Source organism: Pyrgilauda ruficollis, unplaced genomic scaffold (genome assembly GCF_017590135.1).
Source record: "Pyrgilauda ruficollis isolate IOZ18807 unplaced genomic scaffold, ASM1759013v1 scaffold49, whole genome shotgun sequence".
In the NCBI taxonomy this organism is placed as follows: domain Eukaryota; kingdom Metazoa; phylum Chordata; class Aves; order Passeriformes; family Passeridae; genus Pyrgilauda; species Pyrgilauda ruficollis.
Window position 1 is genome coordinate 4,573,285 of NW_024526488.1, and position 27,600 is coordinate 4,600,884.

The 27,600-nt window shown below is 43.3% G+C and overlaps 1 protein-coding gene across 1 annotated transcript in view; it reads left to right on the plus strand.

The window, feature by feature from the left end:
• HMCN1 (hemicentin 1) overlaps nt 1-27,600 on the plus strand; it is a 165,391-nt gene that overhangs the window by 10,331 nt on the left and 127,460 nt on the right. The window contains exons 2-4 of the mRNA XM_041479619.1: nt 21,758-21,828; nt 25,739-25,897; nt 26,417-26,539. Of these exons, the coding sequence (XP_041335553.1) occupies nt 21,758-21,828; nt 25,739-25,897; nt 26,417-26,539 (353 nt within the window). The remainder of the gene's footprint in view (nt 1-21,757; nt 21,829-25,738; nt 25,898-26,416; nt 26,540-27,600) is intronic.

Consider the following 27,600-nt stretch of genomic DNA (forward strand, 5'->3'; position numbering starts at 1 on the left):
GATCAGATTTACAAGATCCTTCAGTGATGCTGGCAGTGAATTCATGCCATGCAGTTGTTGTTGGGTGAACTCTGGGTCCAAGATTTGCATTTTGCAAAGGGATTGTTTGCAGTGTTGCATTTTTAAGGGGGATCAGAATGGTTTAGGTCAAGCATATCCCCTTGTGGTCTATGGTTAAGCTTCTTTTGTTGCTTTTTGAGGAACATGGGCAACCTACTCTTTGGTAACTGGTTTTGTCAGAGGAGAAGCACAATGACTTCATATTTCTGAAGCACTTGGATGGGATCATGTTATGTCAAGATACATGAAGCCACGGCACTGACAACAAGATTAATCCCATTCCACTTCAGGCACCTCACTGAAGACTCTCAGCTGAGGGGCTGGTGACCCAGAGGCTCTTTCTATAGATCACAAAATGAAGCTGGCACCTTAATGGAGCTGGCACCTTAATTGATCCCCTGTGATTTTTTAAATACTCATTGGAGATCTCATTTGCTTTCACTGGCTGTAGGGGAAGCAAAGGTTAGTTCAGTCAAAGCCCTGAATTGAGAACATAGGAAGTTAATTGAGAGGCTTTCTGCTTTCTCACATTCTGCACTGGGCTGACTGTCCACATAACAGTCCCTGAGGTTTGTTTCACACCTAGGTTTTCATCAAGGGCTCTCAGGGTGGGGGGAATAGGTTATTCCCACATGGTGATTCCCTGGCTCCCATCAGCAGCTGAAGAAGGCCCCTGTTGGGTAGCCCCAGCACACCCTGAGGGCTCCTGTGAGCCTGCTTTGCCAAGGGCCTTGGTGCATGTCTGATCACAGGGCTACTCAGGAGCTTGTGCCCTCTGAGTAGCCCCGTGATCAGACATGCTCCTTTGCCCTCTCCACAGATTATTGGCAGGGTTTGAACCTTGGGTGTTCGGAGACCCCTGTCTGTGTCAGCTAAAGGAGTGACACTGGCAGCTCTGAGGCCAGTAGTGCCATGGGACAATTCCCAAGCAGGAGCTGGGATGCGCCTGGTGCTGTGTACTGCCAATGTAAACATGCCGTGTGTGTTCATGCAGCAATGTTAACCTGCTGTTCCATATCCCTGTGCTCCTCCATCTTGATTTGCTTTGGCACCTTGGTACTCCTCTTCACTCTGACTGCTTTGCCAAGTTGTAGCCCTTCTCCTAAAGCACTCCTAGCCTAGCTTTCAGTCTGCAGGCATTACTGGTAAGATATATGCATTTTTGGAAATGACATATTCCCAGACAGCAAGCCAGCATGCAGCAAACATTGCAACCACCCAGAGAGAACTGAAAGGGTTGAATTCGCTGTCAGTAATGTGTCCCTGTTAGCAGGCTCATCCATTCTCACTGGAATAGTGGATTCCTTACTGTTTGCTCTTGGGAATAGGCCAGTAAGTGTGTGATATAGGTACAATGAATTAATATTATTCAGCTTTAAAAGCCAGTTTCATGTAGCCTGATACACAGTGGAGCCAAATATCAACTTTATAGGATAAAATTACAACCAGCAGAGCAATGAGAGGTAACCAAAACAGAACAGTACCTCAGTTCTCAGCCTGGAAAAATGCTGGTGAAGTGGAGTGAGTGGGGGTGGGTTTGCAGCATGGAATGAAAATGAAGGAATGTCTTGTGTTGCTGTAGTTCCTGCTAAATGTCTGGGCTGTTTGCTCAGGATAGCTCTGAGCTGTGACTGTACGTTACTGCTGGACTCCTGCCAGCTTGTTTAAATTAGATTCCTAGCCCGGGGGCTGGGGTGGTCAGCAGGAAGCCATTGTAATTTTCATGCCTTGGACACCAGTGTATTTTCATGAGCTGAAGTGAAGTGTCTCTGGGGATGCTGAATATCTCTGAAACATTTCCTGAGTTCTCTTAAGCTCAGCAATGGTATGTCCGAGTCTGTTTTCCAAAGGATGGAGCTTTTTGTTTAGTTAGTGAGGTCTTAGTTCACTTGAGTAGTGTGCTTTTGCAGTTGGAACTTAGTGAGGAACAGAAGAAGAGGAGGAAAACTGTGCAGGAAAAATGATGGGCTCTGTCTTATGACAGCTAGGAGTACTGTAATTTCTTTTATGCCCACGTATTAATTTGTATTTCTGTTTACTGATGTCTTCATGAGATTGTGACTTCAAGCTACTGTGTCAGAGCCAGGTTTTTAGGCTGTGAATAGGGGAAATGTTTGAACAAGCATACAATTTTAGGTAAAAGAGCAATAGCTGGAGCACCCAGGCAGAGAACCTGTGATTCTGCCTATCTTTGGGCAGATCTTTTCCCATTTATTGTTACTTACACCAATACAATAGTGGTGTGATTTTTAATTGGAGATCTTTAGCATCCCTGTGCACACTAATTGCTGTCATGTACCAGAAACACAGCAAGAACCCAGGGTGATGTCCCTGATGATGCCCTGGTACTTTGTTGAAATAAGGCACGGTGTGCACTGGCTGGGGTAACATTTTGGGGTAGCATTACTCTCCTACAGCATTTGGAGAACATAACACGATGCTTAGGCAGTGGTGCTTGGCCAGGATTGTTTACTCCTGATTTAACAACATACCACTTAAACCCCTGCATCTCAGTGTCTCAGTATATTTCAGATCTCTGTGTGGTTGGCTTTGTTTTGTTGGTTTGGTGTTTTTTTGGGGTTTTTTTTTGAGTCTTGGGTTTTTGTTTGTTTTGTTTTGGTCATGTCTTTCCCTTTTTAAATTTTACATAAGCTGTAACAAATCACAGGGAATTCATGTGACCTACCCCTGAGTCACAGTTCTCTGTGTTAACCACAAAACCACAAATCACTTTTTTCTCCCTGAAATGTTTATTCCTTCTTTTCATTTCTTTCCTAGTCTGTCTGACTCCTCATCTTTTTATCTTCTTTGTCTCTGTATTCAGCCCATCACTTCCTCAAAATTTCCACTGACCCTTTTCCCTCAGAGGTTCAGTGTCCCTTCTCAGTACTCCCCTCCATATCTGAAGATTTCTTGGCAGTCTGGAGTTCTCTTTTGCATATACACACTGGATCGTTGTGGTGAAGTGTGCTGGTGCTAAAGAGAGTATATCCTTGCTCTGAAAGAGGTGCTGTGTTACCCACAAAAAGGTTTGTGCAGAGGAACACAGAATCACAGAATGGGTTGGGTTAGAAAGGACTTCAAAGACCATCTGGTTCCAGCTCCCTGCTATGAGCAGGGACACCCTGCACTAGTTCAGATTGGTCAAAGCAATCCCTTCTTCTGTCACTCCAAGCCCTTGTCCCAAGTGCCTCTCCAGCTCTCCTGGAGCCCCTTTAGGCACTGGGAAGTGCTGTAATGTCTCCCTGGAGCCTCCTCTTCTCCAGGTGAACCCCCCCAGCTCACCCAGGCTGGTGCCAGAGCAGAGGCACTCCAGCCCTGGGAGCACCTCCATGGCCTCCTCTGGACTCTTTCTAGCAGGTTGACATCTCCATGTCTTTCTTGTGCTGAGGGTGGAGTCTCACCAGAGCAGAGTCGAGGGGAGAATCCCCTCTTGACCTGCCAGGTGGTGTTTGCCTCAGCCTGAATGAGGCTGCTAGCTAGGACACATCTCATTCCCACTTCACATGTTGGCCATGGGAGTGAGTACTTTTGTAGATTTTGTTCTGGGTCAAAATTGGACCAGCTGACCCTGATATTTGGTTTTCTGAAATTTTGCTGAGTCCATTAAGTTACACTTTCCTAAAGGTGTAACTGTAGTGGACAGAATAATTATTGTTTTTGCACTGCTTCCTGCTTCCCTCTTCTTTAAGGTCATGGCTTTTTGTGATCCCCAGCTATTAGTGCTGCTTGGCAGTCCCAGATTCATTCCCAAGCAGTCCAGGTTAGCAGAGGCTGAAGAAGCTCTTCAGTCTGGGAGCTTGATTAGAGTGCATGAGCCACCCTGGGGCTGAGCAGAGCAGGTAATGGCTTGTGTTGTGGTGGTTCTGGCCAGCAGGACTGGCAGTGGGCTTAGCTGGCAGAGCTGCAGCGGGAAGGGAGCATCCCTAGTGCTAGTGAGGTGGAAGGATTGAGTTACACGGGATATGTGTATGAGGGAGAATCTGGACAGTCTGTGAATGCTGACAGTGGGGGAAAAATGAGGCTGCTTTGTGTGTCAAGCTTTGTTCTCGATATTTCTGCCGTTGCTTATGCTTAGGGTGTGAAAAGTGGGGATCATGTCATTGCTGTAAAACGTTGGCCCTTTCTCTGCCTTCTAAAGTTGATTTGAGTGTCATTCTGTTACCCAAATGAGCCACGGCGTAGGGAGATGAAAATAAGAACTGTTGGCTAAATGGCATTTTGAATAATTGGCAATTTTACCACATCAAACAAATCTTTTAATGCCTTGGTGGTTTGGCACAGCCACCAATATGATGTGAACCTGTGGCTGGGACTTTGTTTAGAGGGAAGGCACAGAAATACTCCTCAGTCTAGAGGTGTATGATATGGTCTGGAGCTGGAGCTGCACCTTAGGAAGTGGTAAGAGTCTGTATTCCTTTCTGGAAAGGACACACTGGAGGCAACTGAAGAGATGCTGTTGCATTCCTGCTTTGTGGGGATGAATCTTGGTTCATCTCAAACTGTCCTTTCTACAAAAGAAGAAAATAAGAAAAGCCCTGAATAAGTGAAGCATGTTTTTAATTAACTCATTAATTTGCACAAATCTTGCTTAGAGGTAGATTTGAAGTACATAAAACTTTTCGCTCTGTAGAGAATTTTGGCTGTGGGTATTTATGGGATAACTCAAGTCCATCTCACCTTGTGTTGTTTAATGTTAATCATTAAACACGTGCTTAGTTACTTGCAATGAAATGTCCCATTGTGTAGATATAAAAGCCTTTTTTCCCCAGTTTGATATTCTGTCTCTGATCAGGTTTTGATCTCAGTTAACATGGAGTAAATTCAGAGTAATTCCATTATCGTCAGTGATGCTAGTTTGGATTTACACCAGTACAACTGAGCTCAGAGTCTGGCTTTGGTTGTCTGCCATCTTACTTTGCTAAATATTACATCCTTCCCAAATATCCTTTCTCATCTTGCCTTCAGACCTTGCTGGCTCCTCCTACTTTACCAAATTCCAAGAGTAACAACATAGGTGAAGTTTACTTGACGAAAGATTGTTTGAGCAGGGTCTGGTTTTTATTAGCTCAGCTGGTTTTCATTTTTTCAGCCCTGTTTGAAGTCTGATTGTGCTCAGGCTAGGATCTGGATCCATCCTGCTTTTCCTACTTGACTCAATTTTGTCCATTAGAAGTGCAGTGTTTTAAATTACAGGGTGCTCCCCGACATTATCGTTCAGTAAGAATTATGTGCCTCAGTGATGTTTTAAAGCAGTTTTTAACTCCAAAGATCAGAAAAAAGGAAAAAAGAATACCTTAAGGCATTACTGCTAATCAGAAATATAACGTGTTTGGAAGGGCTCAGTAAATGTGAGATGTGATTTTGGAGAATGAAATGAAATAAATTTTTCCCGGTTTTGTTGATATTTCCTTTGTAGAGGCATACACTGAACTTCCTTACAGAGTATTTTAATTTATCAGGTGTGAAGGACAGCTGGAATTTCATCTAGGCTATTCTGTTAGTAAATAGGTTTATTATTCAGGTTTGCAGTTTGGACAGTTTTATCTGTGTTTGTGTAGTTTAGCTGGACACTGGGGTCTTGGGCCTCGTAATCATTCCAGAATTAATCCATAACATTTGTCTTAATATTTTTACAGTTGGGCTTATGCTGGTATAATATTGCTGCATTCACGTGGTGATAAATAATCCTGCCCAGGATATCCAGCCCCAGCTCTAGGGATAAAGAAGAGATAGGAGACGGGAAACGCCACCTCATTTAGTTTGGAGACCTCAGGCACAAAGTTAAGCAAAACACTTTGGAATGTTTATATATATATATATATATTCTGTTGATTTTGATACCCTTTTGACATATCCTTAAGAGTTTTCCTGAGTGAGGTCTGAAGATTTTCCGCTGGCAGCAAAGGTGATTCAAACCTGAGCCATCCTGCCATAATCATTTGGATACCATTTTTTACTGCAGACACCTGAACAAGATATTCAGGAGAGACTGGATGACTATCTGTGCCTGTACCTGAATAGCTCCTGAATTCCATGAAATGACAGTCTTCACTGACCATTTCAGTGGGCAGTTGATACAAAAAAATGGTGCCTTGAGCCTGCCCAACAGACTGTTGTTTGAAGAATTAGTGATGCCCTTGGGATCTTTGTTCCTTGGCCACCAGGTTCAGGAAAATTGCCTTGACTCTCAGTGTATGCAGGAATTCCATGTTGGTTGTTCACATTCCTTGTGAATGTCTTTAAGACACTGGAGGGGGGGGCAGAGAGAGTTTGCAGCTCGAGCACTGAGCAGCACAGCAGGGCAAAGACAGGACCAGTCTCTAAGGGAAGGATTGAAGACAGGCTGGGAGAGCTGTGGGAGTTCACCTAGAGAAGAGAGGTTTCTAGGGAGACCTGAGAGCCCCTTCCAGTGCCTAAAGGGCATTCCAAGAGAGCTGTAGAGTGACCTGGGACAAGGGCCTGGAGGGACAGGAGGAGGAATGGCTTCCCACTGCCAGAAGGCAAGGTTAGGTGGGGTACTGTGGAGAAGTTCTTCCCTGTGAGGGTGGGCAGGCCCTGGCACAGGATGCCCGGAGAAGCTGTGGCTGCCCCTGGATCTCTGGAAATGCCCAAGGCCAGGTTGGATGGTGCTTGGAACAACCTAATGGAAGGTGTCCCTGCCCAAAGCAGGGGGTGGAATGAGATGAGCTTTAAGGTCTCTCCCAAACCCAAACCATTCCCTGATTCCATGCCATTCACTGGTCTCATCCTCAGTGACTCTACTTGCTGCAGCAGCTCAGGAATTAGCACTCACCCTTCACTCGTGTTGACTCATGAGGGGAGTGCTGACCCGACCACTTCAAATATCCAGTGTGAGCTGTCAGACTGTATTTGAAAGGACTTGCCAGTTCAGAGAATGGGTTTTCTTCCAGACACAATGCAGACCCTGAGAAAATATGCTTTAGATTGACCTACACAAACAGTGCAAGTCAGGTGGTAACATTGATTTTTGGAGCTTGATGGCTTTATGGTCACAGATCCAAATTCCCCAGAGAAGATATCTTTGTGCTCTGTGTTGTATAAACAGGCTGAACGAGTTTAGTGAAAACAATCATCATGGTAAATGCTTCCGTTTTTAAACTGTAATCATTCTTTTAGAGTAAGTTTGGTAATTATTTAGCAATCGATTATTTCATTGCCCTGTGAGAGTTCCATGTTTTTCCAGTAGTCAGCTGAGTACATTCCAGTCTGTTTGGGCTAGGCCAGATGGAGAGTAAAACTGGGAAATACAATGCTCAAGACAAATGAGTTAGTTTAAATTAATTTATATTGAAACATAAATAGTGGCATTTTTTCAAACAAATTTTACAAGATGAGTGAACAGAAAACAAGGTTTTGCCTAATGCATTCTTGTTTAGCTGATTAGGGCAAAAAAGTTAATGTTCTCATCCTCTTTCCCTCCTCCCTCTCTGTTCACATCTGCTTTTTGAGTTAGTTTGGAGCATGCTTGCATTTTTACACTAGTAAAACTCCGTGGAATTTTACAACCCACAGATAATATTTAATGCTTCCCTCTCTTCCACAGTGTCCTAAAAACTACTGAGCACTGAAACCTGCATCAAGAGCAGAAATATTCTGATGCCTTTTTTTTTCTTCTTCCAAAGCCCTGAAACAGCTTTCTTCTAGCTACTGAGCTCCCGTCGTTCTGAGGTGTCCCAGCGCTCCCGTGGGCTGTGCTGTGTCTGTGGGTCAGTGCAGGGGCACTGGGCCCATGTGGGGAGGTGATAGAGATCTGCACAGCTGGGATTCTGCTGCTGGGCAGACAAGGCTGGGCAAAGCTGCCTGGATTAGCAGCTCCCCAGTTAAGCTCTCGTGGATCCTGCTGTAATGAGCTGCCCGGAGTTCTTGCTTGCACAGAGGAGTTGGCAAAAGGCAGCGTGGTTGTAAGGGAGCTTGTTATAAACGACTCAGACCCTGAGTGGGGATAAGTTATAAAAAGTTTTATTGGGAGCTAATAAAAATACACAAAGCAAAAGGGAGCATGGCTCGATGCCAGGGGCTCATTCACAAAATGGTGGCTCCGCCTTTTATACACCTGGGAATTGTATCAGCAATATGAATATTTATGAGTGGTCATACATATTTTAATATTTTTCTTATATGTTCTTGGCCCCTCCCAAAGTCTGCCAGTTGACCCTCCTCCATTGTCCTTTGGTGGAGACCTCCTCACAACTTGCTTGGAGGTGAGGTGCCATGCCAAGTTCCACAAGGGACAAGCTTCCCCCATCCCTGGCTGTCCCATGCAAGGGGCACAGCCTGGCCGTGGACACTTCCAGGAATGGGGCAGCCACGGCCTCTCAGGGCAAGTCCTTCAGCTTGCGAGGGCAGCTCATCTGCTTTGAAAACTTCTCATACCCTCAAGGGTTTAGGTAGACTCTGAAGAAAGGACCTGATGAGCTTTTTAGGATTCTGTGTCCTGCATGGATCCAGGTCACACTGATACAATGACATGCTCTGAGTTCTTGGCTGAGCTACTGGTGATGAACCCTCACAGCTGCTGTTTCAGAACTCTAGAAGCATCCTGAAGTTCTTCCTGAATAAGTGTTTGGCTCTTCCTGCTTTGGGCTTCTTTCTGGTCTTTTCTCAGTTGGCATTTAAAGCTATATTGTTATATAAGACAGGAGGAAACAGCTTCAAGTTGCTCCAGGGGAGCGTTGAACTGGTATTAAGAAAATTTCTTCCCTCAAAGGGTTGACAAGCATTGGAACAGGTTGCCCAGGGAAATGTCACCATCCTCGGAGGGATTTAAAAGCTGTGTGAATGTGTCACTTGTGGACTTGGTTGATGGTGGCCTTGGCAGTGCTGGGTCAATGGTTTGACTCAATGATCTTAGAGGGCTTTTCCATCCTAAATGACTCCATGATTCTCTATTATAAGGTGTTTTGCTATCTGACTGAGGTGTCAGTTTTATATGACAAATGTCTGTGGGCAGAAATGATGCTTAGACATGGATTGGGGGATTGTTTACATACCACAGAGTTTATGTAAGTCAGTGAATGTGCAGATTCCCTTTCCAAAGTGACAACTAAACGTGTGTCTTGCAGCCAGACCCTCAGCAGCACTGAGTGTGAGACTTCTGTGCAACAGGATTCATTTACCAGATAGTCATTCTCTGGGCTTGTGTGACTACTGTGGGGAGAAGTTCTGGTTTTCGGTTCCCCTGGCAGATTAAAACCATGAAGTGAGTGTAGTGCTGCAGAGGGGGGAGAAGAGCCTCTGTGCCTCTGTGTAGATGGCTCCCAGAAGCCCAGCTCCAGGGCTTGCAGCCTCTCTTAGAGAGGAGAGCTGCCAGGGAGCCCTGAGTGCACTGCTGGGCCAGACTCAGAGCTGGGAAGGATCAGAGGCAAGGCTTTCTGACTGCTGTGGCCCATGGAGAGCGAGGAGACACATGAGACCACTGTCACCACTGAGCTATTCTGGCAGTGTGGAGACACTCTCAGCCTGGCCCGACTCCTTTCCCCTGGGTTGTGGTGAGTGTTCCAGTTTCTCAGCCTTGCTTCTCTAGACTTCCGCAAGAAGTTTATCCCTTACTTGAATGGTTTCTGCTTAAAAATGTTTTTCTTGGTGCCATTTAGAAAATGACACAATTACAAATGGTACAGGCAAAAGTGAAGGGATGGGAGAGAGCTGCTTCCAGCTGACTCGCCAGTTACCAAAGTAAACAGTGCTGTAATGAAGCTTTTGAGAGGCTCCTCTGGCCATGAAAAACTTGCTATATCTTTCTTTTAAAATCAGCATTTCAATCCAAACCACATATTTTTAAAAATAGAAGTAAAATGTTTCAGTATCTTCTTTTTCCTGGGTTGGCTCTGTCAGATAAGCTATTTTGCAGTCTGATTTTCTGCTTCTTTTTCCCACTGCTTTCTTGTACAATAGAGTCCTGCAACAGCCCAGGTTAGAAGGCACCTCAAAAAAATCATCTGATCCAACTTCTCAAACAGACCCTCACCAGGAGTAAAAAATGTGTCTGATAGGTAGAAACAGAAAATGACTTATTTAGACTCTTCACTGTTTAAGTTAGTAATAGATTTCTAAAAGACCAGGAAGTTCATGTTAACCTGGAACACCAGTAACAGCCCTTCTTTGAACATCCTTAAATAGGTGTTTTAATTTCAACTAATTGATGCCTCTTTATTCACAGCAGTATTTGAAGCATCACTGGACCCTTGTTAGAGCCCTAGGGATAATATTCCCAATTGGATGTTGTCAGAGTGAATAATTGGTGTACACGGACAGTGTTTTCTGCTGTAGCATTCCATGTTCTGTCAGCTGCACATGGATTAGTTCTGTGAAGTGGAGACTTAGCTGGAATGATACAGAGATTTGAATTTACAGTTGTAGTGCCTGAAAGGACAGGGTTGGGGTTTCTAATGGTTTTACACTAGTAATCCTTTAGCAATTCACTTTGTAGTGAAATACTTGGACGGGAACTGGGGTCTTTTCTGATTGAAATCAGTAAAAACTCTGTCAGTTACTTGGAAAAAAAGGCAGATGTATTTCTAGTAGTAAAAAGGAAAAAATATTTTGGGTACAGAGTAACCTTATGCAGAATGTCTGAATTTTGTACTGAATGTGACACTTCTTTCTCCCAGCAGCTGGCGTCAGATTACGTGATTTTTGTTATGTTTGGAAATCTGCATTCTCAAAGGATGGCAGCTGGATATATCCTAAAGCCTTTTTGAATATCTAAATGATGATGTTCATGCACATGTATGTGTATGTGTGCAGGCACACACAGGTCATCTCCTAGAACCTTGGTTTTATTCTCCTAGAATTTTCAAAATTAAACTTTTTTTCTTTCTGCCTTGTGTTCTGTCGAGAGACAGTGAGAGACAGGTAGTTTGGTATGAAAACCGAGGGGACTCTATTTAGTAGTGCTTGAATTATGCAAGTGTAGGTAGGTCTGTGTTTAGTGTCTATCTTTTCCCTTTGTTTAGGGCTAATTGAGTAATTATGGGGTTTGCTGATACTTTGCTGAGCAAAATTTTATTAGTGTTTCAAGGATTGTTTTTGGCATTCGTAGGAATTCTAGCTCAGTCTTTACTTTTTTGTGTTTCTTTTAGGGAAAAGTTACCACACTGTGTTTGAGCTTCATATCCAGCAGTGGTGTTTTTGTCCCAGGCCATGTAACTCTCTCCACCCAAAGAAGCCTCCCGAGACCCATTTAAACCTAATATATCATAGTGCATCTCTGGTCAGATGGAGAGCCACCAAGGAGATCAGGGGGATGGAGCCCCTGTCCTACGGGAAAGGCTGAGAGCATTGGGTTTGGTCAGCCTGGAGATGAGAAGCGCTGTGGTGACCTCACTGTGGCCTTCCAGTGCCTGTGGGTAACTTACAGGAAAGATGGAGAGAGATTTTTTACAAGGGATGGAGGGACAGGACAAGGGGGAATGGCTTCCCCCTGCCAGAGGGCAGCATCGATTCAGTGTTAGGAAGGAATTGTTTCCTGTGAGGGTGGGGAAGCCCCGGCACAGGGTTCCCAGAGAAGCTGTAGTTACCCCATCCCTGGAAGTGTCCAAGACCAGGTTGGACAGGGCTTAGAGCAACCTGGGCTAGTGGAATGTCCCTGCCTAAGGGATGGCACTAGAAGAACTTTAAGATCCCTTCCCACCTAAGCCTATGATGATGTAAAGTAAAATTATCTTTTACCATGTGAAAGCAAACCTCAACTTGTTAAAGAGTAGGATAGGGTTCATATGGAAACGTACTCTGGGAGGTCTTTGTGTTCCCATGGTCTTTTGGCACTTTTAAGGACTGATGGACTGGTGCCATGGTCTCCATAAAGCTTGTTAGGAGAATGGCTTCTTGAAGAAAACACTGACTGCTGCTTTATTAATAACTGGGGGGTAATTACCCCTGTTAAGTACTATTCCTGCCTTGGGACTTTGGTTTGTGGTACATAATGGGGATGTAGAATGTTTCCCCTCATCCCAGACTGAGCAGGACTGGGTTATCCTGCTCCCAGGATGCTCGGCTTGCTGATGGTGACTTTATTTGCTTACAGAGTCTGCTTTTGTGTAGCTGTGCGTTCTGAGTGCACTAGCAGTTCCTTATCCTTTGGGAAAGCAATGCAGCCACACTTTCAGCAGGAAAGAGCCAGTTGCTTTTCAGTTTGCTGGTGTCTCAAGATCAAAAAGCTGACTTGGCTTCAATAAGGTAGCTCTCTCTAAGGATCTTCCAAATCTCTTTGAAGGAAGTAATCTGGAAATATAATCTTCCAAGCAGAAGAAGCTTTTAATTAGCCATTGTTATAAAATTAATCTATCCTGTAAATAAAAGAAGCTTGCACTTTTTTTGCCAGTTAGCCACTGGACCCCTCTTATGGTGAGGTACATCTGGGGACATGGTGGGAGCCCGAGTTCCATGAAGAAGGAGAAGGAGATTTATGGATGAGGTTGTGGTACCCTGCAGTGCCAGGAGGCTCCCGACGGTGGAGCTCGGATATTCCCAGTCGACAGCGGCGTGGACAGCAGCTCAAAATCAATCATGCTAGATGTCACAGTAAATAAGTTCATTTTGTAATGCAATATTAGGTATAAATTGTGAATTAAAAATAGTGTTTTACATCCTTCTTGATTTGATTTCAGCATGGTAAGGTAATTAATCACAAAGCAGCACTGTGAAATGGGTAGTTGCATTTGTTCCTGCCCGATTCCTCAGTGCACGTTCTTTATCCAGTGCTGTTACAAGTGTAGAAGGAACAGTGCCAAAATACACAGACCCAGAGATGAGACAGAAATAGACCTGGACTGAACTGGAGTTCAGTCTGGAGAAAGAATTTAAAGAGCATTATGAACTGAGTTTTACTCTGTTCAGCCTGTTGTTAACAAGGGGAAATAAACACAAACAGAAAGTGAGCTGATGACCTTCTCAGATGTTCAGTGGGAGTTGGGAGCACGGGCCAGCCCTGGGATCCAGCGCTGCTCCCAGGCTGGACAGTAAGGAAGCTGTGTCTGCAGTCCTTATCAGCTGTTTGGCCTTTACTGTAGGCTGAGTAAAGCAAATTGCTCAAAGCTTTTCCCCCTTGTGTCTGCTCGTGCCTTTTGTTGTTGGAAAACCAAAGCAGCCCATGAATGCCTGCAGTAGTGGCAGTGCTGGATGGGCAAGCACAAACCCCAAAGCTCTGGGCATGCAGGAGATGCAGGAGAGCACAGGCTGCAGTCCTGGATGTGCTCAGTGCTGGGATGGAGCTCAAGCTCTAGGCTTGGATGTCAGGGACCACCTAGTTGTAAGAGCTTCCCATAATCTCCATGGCTCACTCAGCCCTTGGCCTCTCTCAGGGCCTGTGAGCCGAGTTGCCAGCCGTGGCTGTGTGTTGGGAGTTGGGCAGCCATCCATGGAGGGCTGGCCAGAGGCAGCAGAGTCAGCTCAGACACGGCACTGTGGCCCTGCTGGGAACAGACCTCCAGGCTGTGCAAAAGGCAGGGAGGCAGGAACGTGGGGCTGCTCCAGATTTCAGCATTCAGTATGTTTGCTTGTCCCCAGAAAGGAAAAAACCTTGCTTTGTGTCCTTTTTTTGGGGACATTTAATAGCCACTAAAGTCATTACTTTGAATCTGAACCACATGGACTCAAGTTTTCTGGTCTCTTAGCCCATAATTGTGCACCAGCAATAGATAAAAACTTCTGGCCTCTTAATGGAGCTAGGGGAGATGTTCAGATGGATTACTTCCTTAGAACAATAATCAACCTGTGTTTCTATTTCATTGAAGCTATCTTTTTCTCATTTCCAGCCTATGGGCGTAGTTTTTTTGATTAGGATTCCTTGGTTAATGTGATGTGCCTCTCATGCAAAGGGCTTGAGAAGTTCCAAGACTGTTTTGTGCATCACCCATTTACAAGAGCATTTATAGCAAATCTGGATTTATTTTAACCATCTCTGAGAAGGTGGAGTTAACAGTGTGCTGGGCAAATCTGTCCCTGATTTTTATTGTTTCTTACTGCATGTGGTTAATAACTTTAAGACAACTGCACTTGAGGCTCTAACTTAGTGCTAAACTTAGCTAAACTTAGTGCTTGTTGCAATAGACAAAAGATGAGAATAATAGATTTTGTCCACTCTGGGTCTCCAAGTGAGCTTTCTTTTCCAAGAAATGAAGCATGAATAATGCTTTTTTTTGTCATTGTTATTTTTCTTAACACAAAGCAGCACTGTGAAATGGGTAGTTGCATTTGTTCCTGCCCGATTCCTCAGTGCACGTTCTTTATCCAGTGCTGTTACAAGTGTAGAAGGAACAGTGCCAAAATACACAGACCCAGAGATGAGACAGAAATAGACCTGGACTGAACTGGAGTTCAGTCTGGAGAAAGAATTTAAAGAGCATTATGAACTGAGTTTTACTCTGTTCAGCCTGTTGTTAACAAGGGGAAATAAACACAAACAGAAAGTGAGCTGATGACCTTCTCAGATGTTCAGTGGGAGTTGGGAGCACGGGCCAGCCCTGGGATCCAGCGCTGCTCCCAGGCTGGACAGTAAGGAAGCTGTGTCTGCAGTCCTTATCAGCTGTTTGGCCTTTACTGTAGGCTGAGTAAAGCAAATTGCTCAAAGCTTTTCCCCCTTGTGTCTGCTCGTGCCTTTTGTTGTTGGAAAACCAAAGCAGCCCATGAATGCCTGCAGTAGTGGCAGTGCTGGATGGGCAAGCACAAACCCCAAAGCTCTGGGCATGCAGGAGATGCAGGAGAGCACAGGCTGCAGTCCTGGATGTGCTCAGTGCTGGGATGGAGCTCAAGCTCTAGGCTTGGATGTCAGGGACCACCTAGTTGTAAGAGCTTCCCATAATCTCCATGGCTCACTCAGCCCTTGGCCTCTCTCAGGGCCTGTCAGCCGAGTTGCCAGCCGTGGCTGTGTGTTGGGAGTTGGGCAGCCATCCATGGAGGGCTGGCCAGAGGCAGCAGAGTCAGCTCAGACACGGCACTGTGGCCCTGCTGGGAACAGACCTCCAGGCTGTGCAAAAGGCAGGGAGGCAGGAACGTGGGGCTGCTCCAGATTTCAGCATTCAGTATGTTTGCTTGTCCCCAGAAAGGAAAAAACCTTGCTTTGTGTCCTTTTTTTGGGGACATTTAATAGCCACTAAAGTCATTACTTTGAATCTGAACCACATGGACTCAAGTTTTCTGGTCTCTTAGCCCATAATTGTGCACCAGCAATAGATAAAAACTTCTGGCCTCTTAATGGAGCTAGGGGAGATGTTCAGATGGATTACTTCCTTAGAACAATAATCAACCTGTGTTTCTATTTCATTGAAGCTATCTTTTTCTCATTTCCAGCCTATGGGCGTAGTTTTTTTGATTAGGATTCCTTGGTTAATGTGATGTGCCTCTCATGCAAAGGGCTTGAGAAGTTCCAAGACTGTTTTGTGCATCACCCATTTACAAGAGCATTTATAGCAAATCTGGATTTATTTTAACCATCTCTGAGAAGGTGGAGTTAACAGTGTGCTGGGCAAATCTGTCCCTGATTTTTATTGTTTCTTACTGCATGTGGTTAATAACTTTAAGACAACTGCACTTGAGGCTCGTAAGCTAAACTTAGTGCTTGTTGCAATAGACAAAAGATGAGAATAATAGATTTTGTCCACTCTGGGTCTCCAAGTGAGCTTTCTTTTCCAAGAAATGAAGCATGAATAATGCTTTTTTTTGTCATTGTTATTTTTCTTAAAAATAAAAAAAAAAGTCATGAGCTCATAACTATTAAAACAATGGGAAATAACAACACAAACTTGATACTTGCTAAGGCACATTGCTAGTAAAGCTTGTGTTAGATCTTTGGTCACTGATTTTCAGCCAGGCTCTGGCCACTGTCCTGAGGTGAAGAGTTTGGTGCTTGAGGGTGGTGGCCCTTGGAGTCTGTGAGGATGGAGCTTCATCAGTTTCACTGGTGCTGGTTTGGACTGCTTAGCAGGGCTCTGCAATTCCCAGGATAATCTATTTGGTTTGTCTGTGAACAGCCAACTCATGAAAAACAGGGTGAAAAACTGTGAGCAGTCTGACTCCTTCCTGTCTGCTGTTACACTTAGTAGTCATAAGTCATGAGGCTGAAAAATGATTTAAGAAATATAAAAGTAAAAGAAATGAGTGTGTTAAGGAAACGTGAGCTTGCTGGGCTGGTTTCACTCATTTCTCTCTGGTTAAGAATCCGGTAAAAGTTGCTCACTGCAGTTTCTGGGCTCTTCAAAAAATTCATTATAGCCAGGTTAGAATCTGAAAGCAGCTGAGTCATTAGGAAATATCATTTAGGAGGAAACTTTAAATAGCCTATTGAATGTTCTAGTGCTAAGCATCTTGGCTCACTCAGTGCTCCCTGAATCCATTGGGATGATCTTTCCAGTGGATGTGTGTTAGCCATGGAGGGGCTCATGACTGTAGGCAGCATCAGCAGTGCTGCCTTGTGGTGCTGGAAAAACTCAGCAAGGTTTCTATCCACACAGCTCCCATCATCTGAATGGGAGTTGGGGGTGTCCTTCACTTCAGAGCATGAAGCACAAGGTTTTAAGTTTGGTCTTTTTTACTACATGGTGGAGTCAGCTTCTTGGTTTGGTAGTCTACAACAGAAATTTGCAATCAGTTAAAATGCAGCAGCATTTTTTTGTTCATTAAAATATAATGCTATGAAACAGGTTCTGATCCCGTGTGCATGCACTTGTCAGCTGTGCGAGGAACAAAACTATTCACTATCATTTGAGATGCCAGTTACAAGTGGTTTTCTTCTATGTAGTCTCACCTGTGTGATGACTCTCTCTTTAAACGGAAGGAGAGCCCTGTGAAGCACTTCCAGTGGCAGTTCATGAGGGATCTGTAGGGGGAAGAGCCTGCAGGACCCAATTTGCTGTTGGAAAATTGCAGGTTTCTGCTTCTGTGCCCTCAGGATGGACAGCTGGCTGGAGCAGCTCGACCATTGTTCTTATTCTCTGAGTTCTTGGCAGTGGCTGCTTCTAAAGGTCTTCAGAGGCATTATAAGCACAGCTTTGCAATGGATTGGATACAGTTCTCTTCTTTCTCTGAGAAGAACATTAAATCAGATAAACCCCAGTGCTCAGCGCCCTTAGTAAATGGCTCTTAGGAAATAATTGTACAGCAGCTTCTTTTGGCAGGGATCTTGGTTTAGGCATTTCAGCTGTCTAATCTGATTACTCCTAATCCTTGAGCATCGCTTCATTTGTGGTGAAAATTATTTGATATACGTGTACTCATACACACACATATACACCATATATAAATTGGCAGCTGAGGATTTGTTTGTATGGGTATGTGAAACCCATCTTAATCCTCTGAACTCAAAAACTGTCAGAATTGCTCAGTGCTAGACTTTTCAGTCCACTTCATAAATAAAAAAGAATGTGGAAGATAATTGTCACCCAGGTTTTTTCTGTGTATACTGTGTTATGAAGAAATAACTAAATATACTAATTACTATAGAGATAACTAAATATGCTAACTATAATATTAGTTTTTATTAGTTTCTAATTAATGTAGTTATATAATATAACAATGTAATGATTTTGGTATTATATATAATATGATATTAATATTGTTATTGGAATATCAGGGATTTGTTGCTATTCCGTGATAGGCTTTGGGGTTTTCTATTTTACCTTTTCATTTGTAGTGTCATTGTTTTGAAATTTATATTTCTTTGGAAGTATTCAAAGGTGTGGAGGCTTTTTGGGGGGATATCTTTGCTCTAGTTAGCTATTTAGTTTTAATTCTGGATATGGCTTTGCATCAGGAAAATATCCTTGCTGTGAATTAGAAGGAATTCTGTGGGTGAGAGCACTCCACAAGGTTTAGCATCTCTGCCAAAATTCCTTCAGCTACCATGTATCACTTAGAGCTTTCTTATTCCTGCTGGAATAAACAAATCCAGTGTTCTGAGTTGATGAGAGGTAGGCAAAAGACTTCCATATTTCTTTGCTAGATGTCCTAAAGCACCCAGCTGTCCAAAGCAGACATTTGGTGCAGATGTGTTCCGTGGTCAGGGCTAGGGAGAGTGCCAAATTTGCAATCACCGTCAGTGGCAATTATGTGCGATTGTGTGTCATGGGGAAATCTGTGGTTTTCCCAACATGCTTGCTGCTCAGCTTGTACATAAACATGTGGCCATTTGAGGTGTGGCAGAAAGCCATGGAAAAACAGCAGGGCCTTTTGGAATGGCCAGTTTCTCAGGTTGCTGCGGGCTTTTCTCCTTATTTACCAATGAGATGGTTTTTACAAGACTTTCCCCAGAAAGGAAGCATCAAAATCCTTGATTTCTGTGTTACTCAGTCATGTGTTGTTGTGGTTTAATTGCTTAGGTACAAACTTAGATGCCACAGTGGCCATGTTGACTTTTGTGATTTCAGTTTCAGAAGTCCAGGCTTTGCTCAGGGATGTGCAGCTGTTCCTTTCAAATGGCTTTTAAAGCCGTTCCTTTTGGCTGGTACCAGTTTATGTGTGTGCAACTCTGACTGTTGATTCCCAAGTCAGTCTGGAAGAGCCAACAATGACACTGTACTTGTGAGGCCGGAGGATTGGGTTGGTGACTCAGAAAGACTTGCTGCCATTCTGGGGCTGTGTCAGCTTTTTTACTTTTGCACAGCTTCCTCTTGGTGACCATGAAAATTTTGGGGTAGTGAGCAATGAAGAGATGCCCCCCACCCCCCCCCAGAACAAACCAGTTCCAAATACTCCCATATCAGTCCCTAAAAATGGATTCAGATTGCAGCATGAGAATGGGAGACCACACTTCCCCATCCCTGGCAGTGTCCAAAGCCAGGCTGGACAGGGCTTGGAGCAACCTGGGCTAGTGGAGGGTGTCCCTGCCCATGGCAGAGGGTGGGACTGAATGGGCTTTAAGGTCCCTTCCAACCCAAACTATTCTCTGATTTTGTTTTCTGTTAGAGTATTCCATGTGTCAAGCCTTGCCTAAAGAGCTAATTAAGTTAAAAAGCTTATTATTTTCTTCTGCTTGGTGTGTTTACAGGGTGTAGCTTCTGAGTGAATATTCTGTTTAAACTCTGCTTGTTATGTAAATTTAAATCACTTCTCATAATGCCTGCTCACTCTTTATATTCTGGACACTTTAAAGGCCTGTGTTCACCTGTGTTGGTGAAACAGCCTTATTTGGGCTGTACTTGGAGGTCACCAAATGAGGGTGAAAGAAACTGAAGCTGGTGAAGGCTATTAAAGCTTTCCTGGCAGGCAGGTGACATAAGCTGGTGGCACAACAGTATGTGAAGAACAGCTGCTGGGTTTTTTGGGACAAGCTGTTGAGTGTTCAAGTGGTGAGGAGGAGCATCATCACCATTCAGACACGGCCTTTCTTGTGGAATCAGCTGAGGACATCTGCCCTGCACGGCTCCTGCAGGGTCCTCTGCTCTGTGCTGCCCACAGCACTCGATGCTGGCTGATCATGCCTCGCTCTTGTGGCCTGGGTGCCATTTCCCAGCTGAGCTCTTTGCTGAGCTCTCAGCAGAGGGCAGCTGGAGCCCTGATCCTTCAGGAAGCTGGCCAGGCTCTGCTTGGCATCAGCACTGCTGGAGCCAGCCTGTGCTGCCTGTGGGGGAATAAAGCCAAGTTCTCAGCCCGTCTGACCTGATGGGCTGTTTTAGCTTAGCTGAAGGAGTCTTGCCTTTCAGATCTTTATTTTATAGCGTAAGAAAGCCTTTCCAAAGGATTTACTGCCCTAGACTGAAACACTGAATCCCTCAACGGATGGGAATAATGAAGCTAGTGGGGTTACTGTATGGATAAACTCCAGTCAGTGATGGGCTTTAGAACAGTGCTTGGCAAGGGGGAGATTGGAAGCAAAACAGTTTGGAGGTAGCTTTATTGCAGGTGTTTGCTGTAAAGGATACCCAAAGGAGAATAGTGCCAGGTGGAGCAGGAGCACAGCAGGGTGAGGTATGTGAAGGAACAGTGAGTCCTTATAATGGCCCTTTTAATGGTAGTGCAGCATTTTAGTACATGGCATTCACAGATAAGTGACTCACAGCCATACAAAAAATCCCCAAGGACAGTTTAATATTCCAGGAAAGGTTTTGTGTGATCTCGTGGGTGACTTTCAAAGAAATTAAACCAAAAGTTATCCATAAATAGAGCTTGCCCAGCAAATACTGGTGTGATTAGAGTAGACCTTAGTGATGGCAGTTGTTGTAACTCCAGTGAAATAAAACTTTGGATTGTTTAAAAAAGAAAAATGTCTGTATTATATGGAAGATAAATGCATATTAACTTTTATAGAGCTTGGAAAGCGTTGTGAGGTCTGCTGAGGCAGCACTTCCCTGTAAGCTGCAGCTGTATTAAATTGGCACCGTTGCAGTTTCATGCTTGGCTTTTACCCTGACAGCAGAATTGTGCCCCATTTGGTCTGTCAGGACTCAGCTGATCTCTGTGAATGCTTTGGAGCACTCAGCTGGCAGAAATCTCTTCATTTGTGTGTGTGTGTTTATTTATTGATTTTTGGCATAGCACCCTGACTGCGCTTGCTGAGCTGGGCGAGTGCCCATGGCCAGGGCAGCAATGCCTGCCTGGGCCAGGCAAAGAATGGAGGGCACTGGTGCCAAGGCAGATTGAGGTGAGCAGGCAGGAAATCATGGCATAGGAACCAGCTGGCTGGAATCACATTTGATACCAGTCAGGAAAGCAGCTGTGTGAGGGCAGAGGGACAGCTCCATGGGATTGGGAAATGCTCACATATGTGATGCTGTTACACAACCCAGGCAATTTCACTTGGATGCCCCTTCCTTGGTGGCCAGACATGGCAAATGCCATGAATGAAGTTGTTTCTGCTTTGGTTCTTTCTGGCAGCTCCTGCTATCCCCTGCCCCTGGATTGGGGATATTTCCAGAGGTACATTTTTTTTTTCCAGGGAAGAGATGTGGCACTTTTTTTTTTTTCTTTTTTCCTGTTTGTTTTTTTTTTTTTTTTTCTTTGTTACAGGAGTAAAATTGCAAAGCCAAGTACCTATGTTCTGTCCAGGGAAGCCTTTTCATGTTCACCTAGAATCACAAAATTGTGAAATTGTGGAATGGTTTCGATTGGAAGGGACTGTAAATTCATCTCATTTCACCCTCTGCCAAGGGCAGTTACACCTTCCACTAGCCCAGGTTACTCTGTGTCCTGTTCAGCCTGGCCTTGGACACTTCCAGGGATCCAGGGGCAGCCACAGCTTCTCTGAGCACTGTGTGGCAGGGCCTCCCCTCCCTCACAGGGAAGAGCTGCTTCCCCAATATCTAGTATCTTCTAAGTTTGAAGCCATTTCCCTTTGTCCAGAGTCCCTTTCCAACTCTCCTTGAGCCCCCTTAGGCACTGGAAGGCTGCTATAAGGTTTTCCCAAAGCCTCATTTTCTCCAGTCTGAGGAGGCTCTTTCTGGATAATTACATTATTTCTTGGTCCAGCAACATTTGTTCTAGGAATTTTTGTTCACTTTTTATTACTAAGGACAATTAAAGGTTTGATCAAAATCAAAGGTGAAAGGCTTTATGTGCCTATAAGTGTTTAAGGCACATAGAGGTTGGTGATACTGGAATATTAAAGTTACCAGATTTGAAATCACAGGTTTCAGTACTGGGGATATAATTCTCCACTATTTCTTTCTGTTCAGTGCTTTTAGTTTCATTTTTTTTACTACTGTATGCCTTTGGATAACTCTGTTTTCTTTGTATTGCATTCTAGAAATTGGTCCAGTGACAATAACCACAGATCCCAAGAAATTTCAGTTTGAACTTCGGGAACTTTATGTTCAGGTGAGTAACTTAAACAAGTTACTATGTGGTTCTAGCAAAGACTGTTTCCTCATGCCATCTTTCCTCTTGTGTTGATATTCCTGCTGCAAGTATTCGTGAGGATGTAGATCACTTACCTCTGTCATTTTGTCTGCACAAACTGTCAACTTCCTCCTCATCCTAATTCCTTTTTCTTAGTTTACATCATTGTGTGGAGACTCTGTTTGATAACACAAGAAGGAATAGTTAGGTAATGCTAACATTTAGTTGGCATTTTCATTAGTCCTGCCACTTGTCCACAGACACTTTTATGGACTTACACTGTGTTATGGATATTACATTCCATGAAAACCATTCAAGCAAGAGGACTATAAGAGCCATCTGGTTTTCCATAGGTGCTGCCTTTCCTGCCATGCATTACTTGGCACTTACTGATTCAAAGGCTTCTTAGACCACAGAACATCCTGAGTGGGAAGGGACCCACAGGACCAGCCCCTGTCCCTGCCCAGACACCCCAACAATCCCACCCTGTGCATCCCTGAGAGTGCTGCCCAAACCCTCCTGGAGCTCTGGCAGCCTTGGGGCTGTGCCCATTCCCTGGGGAGCCTGGGCAGTGCCCAGCACCCTCTGGGAAAGAACCTTTCCTGAGCTCCAGCCTGACCCTGCCCTGACACTGCTCCGGCTGTTCCTTCTGCTGATAGAAAGAAAGGAGGAAGTACTGGAGTGGAGTTATCCTTACTGACAGAACATATGCTCCTATTGTCCTGTCTTTAACCAGGGAAAATTCTTCTGACCTGTGGTGAACCTTGCTGGAGTCAGTAGTGCCAGACAGGCTCTCCCTCCGAAACTGGCACATGATATAATCCCTGTAAGAACAGATGGCTTGAAGATTACTTTAAAAGTTGGCAGGAGGTTTGAAATGCAGAGAAAACAATAGCTATTGTGGTTTTCTCCTTCATGGGGAAATTTAAGCTTTAAATCTCCATCCAGTTTTCATGTTTTGTTTTCTCAGTAGTTGTACTGGACAGTAATTGCAGCTGTTTCTAAAAGGTGGATGATTTAGGTGAAGCTTTTGGGAATTTCAAACTCTTAATTTCTAATCAAGTTGTTTAAAAGTTTCTGTCTAATTAATTTTAAATTTCATTCTGTAATGCTTGCTGGTTGATCACATATTTCATAATTACTTTCAAGATATGCTTATTCTGCTCTATGAAGGCTCTCACTGACTTGTATTCATCCATTGTATTGGTGAAGGGCAAAAACAGAAATTAAAAAATGATTTGAAGAGGACTGATAGGTCATATTGCAATAGAGAAAATATAAACACTTTCTACAGGTTTGTTACCAGTATTTTTCCAAAATGACTGATAAAAGATGCAAGAGTCAATGTTGTGGAGGTAGAAGAAATTTTGAGCTGGGTTCATTTTGAGAAAGGGCATGGACCAAATATTTTCATAAATGAACAAAGCTAAAATTAAGGTGAAGATAAATATTTCAAGGCATCGTGTGTATAAAACATATTATATCAAAATATGCTCAGTTTGTACTCCCTGAACATCAGGGTAAGCCCAGCTCTTGTTTTCCATTCATCCACACAGAATAGTTGGAGGGTTTTTTGGCTGACATTTGACATCAGGTAAAAACTGGGCTGTGTACATTTCACTGCAGAAATGTAGAAACTGGGCCCTGTTCCTTTTACATTCAGAGTGATAAAGGACATATTCCTTGGATACAGGATCAGCTTAGGAGGTATCACCTATATTTCATCTATAATTACCTTCGAATCATTCTTACAGAGAGTGTGATAAGAACGTGGACCTAGGCAGCAATGGCTCCTGGCTCCTTGGTGTTGTTTTTAGTTTTTTGGTGTCTGTTTGGTTTTGGTGTTTTTATTTTTTTTTTTTTTTTTTTTTTTTACAGTTTTTTTTTTTTTTTTTTGGGGCCTTTTTAAAATGAAGGGTTTTTTTTTTTTTTTGGCAGATTTTTTGTGTATTTCTGTGGGCCTGTTTAAACTGAAGGGAAAATTAAGCTTCCTGAGCTTCACTCACCTCAGCTTTTCCAGAAAGCTTCACGAAGTAGTTGTATTTAATTTCAATTTGGAGAGAAAGGCAGGAAATACTGAATGTACTGAATGGAAAATTTTCTACTTTTTAAAAAAATTTTAAGTAAAGACAATACTAATGTTAAATGTTAGGAAACAATTCTGCCTGTGAGGGTGGGGAGGCCCCAGCACAGGGTGCTCAGGGATGATGTGGCTGCTCTTGGATCCCTGGACGTGTCCCAAGCCATGTTGGACAGGGCTTAGAACAAGCTGGAATAGTGGAAGGTGTCCCTGCCCATGGCAGGGATGGCACTGGGTGGGCTTTAAGGTCCTTCCAATCCAAACCATTCCATGATGATGATGTTTTGTTGTTCTACCAGCTGCCTTTTAAGAGTATTATTCTACATTATAGGAATTAAAAAGTCCATGCATGTTCTCAGAGCAATCATTTAGCTCAGTAGTGCTTTACATGTTCTATGTAGAAAACAGATGCTGCCATACAGAATATTATGAGATGATAATCAAGTAGACTTGAAGTGGGAATAGAAATTTTCCTGTTCCAAGTAGATGTCTGTATAAATTAGCTATTATTTTGACTTTGCCCACAAATTAAAGCTTTATGTGGAAGAGTCTTCTGCTGAAAGAATTTGGATATGCTGATGTGTCCCATTGGACTGTATAGGCATTGCCAAGATAAAGTTCTGACATGTGTCAAAAATCTTCTTGGAGAGTTCTGTCTTGAATTTCAGGCTGTCTGGAGTCTGCCACTTGCTTTTCCCATAAAACTAAGGCTACATTTAGGAGAACTGACTTTGAAGAAGGGCAGTGGTTCTTATATGACTTACAGAAAAACAGTGACCACATGCTTATTCTTTAGCATAGATGAGAAACTTATTGATGTTCTTCTTATTGATATTTCTTTGAAATTGGATTAAGGATACTGATAGATTAAACTTGTTCCCAACATGAACAAGGACTGAGGAAAAACAAAATTCAAAATTCTTAGGTATGAAGGACTGCTCTCTTTTTGCTTTCTTCTTTCCCAGCATGTGTAGATTTGTATATATGTATGTGTGAAGGCATGTTTATTGTAAAAATAAAAGAAATCAATTTTATATTTAAATTTTATATTTAGTACTTAACGTGCAGAGATCTATTGTAGATGACAGGGCAAGTTTTACAGTTTGTAGCAGCACTTTGGAAAGTTCTGTCTTCAACATGCCAAGTTAATTTTTATGTAAGTTGGCGTTTATTTAAACAGTATTTTTCCCAAATTCTTAATTCAGTGAGAAAAATGAATCCTTTCCTATAAAGATAAAGTCATACTTGGAAGCATTTTGATTGAACACATGGTCTGAAAAACCTCCAGCTCTGCAGCTGCTGCAGTGCAGAGCTGTGGGAACACGGCACCTGTGCCCTCTGCTGAGCTCCCTGTCCCAGGGCAGGTTCTGGCTGCTCTGGTGTCCAGAGGTGCTCCTGGAGCTCGGCACTGCCTGCCTGGGACCATTTCCCATGTGTCTGTGCCCCTGACCTTCCGTGACTGCTGTGTGCTACCGGGGAAGGGGAGATGTCAGCCAGGAAGGGAGCATGTGAGTGTGGGAAATGGAGCTGTCACAAAAGCTGGACAGGACATCGATAAGAGTGACCGTGACACCAGCCAACATCAGGGCTCTTCCTTTGACTTTATATTCCCTTTGGAATTGTAGCAGTTGCTGCTTGTATGTTACAGCACTCTGCAGAAATCATAAAATCCTTAGGGTGGAAAAGGTGAATAAATGATTAGAGGCTGAGGAAGTAGCTGTCTTGAATGTCCCAAAAGAAAGTAACTTACTTGGTATGGTTTTTTCCTTAAAAGAAAAAAAGTTATGTTTTATTTCTGCTTTTGAATAGGGTGGTGGAGACTGTCCAGAGATGAGCATTGGGGCAATAAAGATTGCTCTAGAGATTTCCCTGCCCGGCTCTTTCATCTATGTATTTACTGATGCCCGATCCAAGGATTACAGACTGACCCATGAAGTGCTTCAACTCATCCAGCAGAAACAGTCACAGGTACTGAGGGGATTTGCATTCCCAGCTGGGTTGTGTGTTTAATGCTCTGTTTTCTCGATGACTAAGGGTAGAGTTCTCCTGTGTGAAACTCGGTGAAATCTTTTTACAGAAGGGACCATAATCCTGCATTCTAAGTATTGAATTTTTTTTTTAATAGAGTTAACTGATCTGGTTAAGGAAAAATTTAGTGGAATATTTTTTTTATCATTGTGAATTAAATAATGCAACTGAATCTTCTACCAGCATATGTGGTTTTGGCAGCTTATCACTTACATGGATTTTTTTTTGTTGCTCTAAAAGACGTATTATGTGAATGACAGGGTTGATTGATTTTTGTCTGTTCCTTTTCTTCTGCATTGCTTTTTCCATCATTATTGAATTCAGTGCCTCTGTCCATGCAGAGTAACAAACTCATCTTGACTGACATATTCTGTTGTCTTGCCTTAATGCTGCTGTGGCAGTGTTTCCCTCACCTATGCACCATGTGTCCAATGATTCACTGATTATTTTTAAATCCAGGTGGTGTTTGTGCTGACTGGAGACTGTGATGACAGGAATCATATTGGTTACAAGGTCTATGAAGAAATTGCTTCAACAAGTTCTGGTCAAGTTTTTCACTTGGACAAAAAACAAGTGAATGAGGTAACTTTGCTTGAGTTTTGCAATCGATAAAGAAAATGAGGCAAGAGTTATATGTAAATCTTTAAGAGACCTGGTGGTGGGTTAGGGAGCCGAAGGCGAACTTCTAAATGTTCTGGTCTTAGTATGTGGCCTCTGTTCCACCTTTCCTATCCTTCCTTTCTCCATCTTCTATATCAAGATGCAGTTCTATGACTTTTGTTGACAATAGGGAAGTGTGAAGTGGCACATCATACTAGAACCTCCCCAACTTCCCTCTGCCTGTGCCAGAAAGCTTCCAGGAGAAGAGCCTTTAAAAAAAGGAGCAGTTCTGGGCTCTGTGTGATGTAGTGCCTTTTCTGCTCAAAACAAGAGCACACATTCAGCTTTAAACAAGCATTTTGTGAACAAGCAAAGGACATTTACTTAGCCTGGACAAAACTGTTCCCCTCATAGGATAGATAGTGTGAACTCTCAGGTTTCCATTGTTCACAGAGTCATGGAAGTAACTTTTTAATTGAGGTTATCACTGCAGTACTTCTGCCACCTCTGCTGCCCTCCTGGTAACTGTGGTTCCTGACCCACAGCTATGAATGACAGCTATGAATGCTATGAAAGTTCCCATTTGCTTTGGGAACTTCAGTGAGTCTCAGACAGGAATGAAACTTCAGAAGTGCGTGAGAAAACAGTTTGGAGAGAGGTGAAATCACATGGTATTTATCTGGAGAGCTGGAATTGTTTATAATGTTGTAAACATTCTCCTTTGAATTCCCAGTGTAGGCAATAACTAGCTGAAGTTTTTAATAAAAATTTACCCTGGTTTGTTCCTTCTTCTTTATGTTGTAAAATTTTGACAATGATAAATGTTGGAGGTAAATTGCATTTTTCTACAGCTGTTGCCTAGAAAAATTGAAGTTCTCATTGGGAATGATAGAAGCTATTGCCAGTGATGTGAAGGTGATCAAAAGAAGAAACTACTCAGAAGATTTATCCTCCAAAAATTAGGTTAAAATTTGGAAGAAAAGAAGTTACCTGTTTGGTTGGTTCCTGGCCTGCATTTTGCTATTATCTAGAAAGGGTAAAAC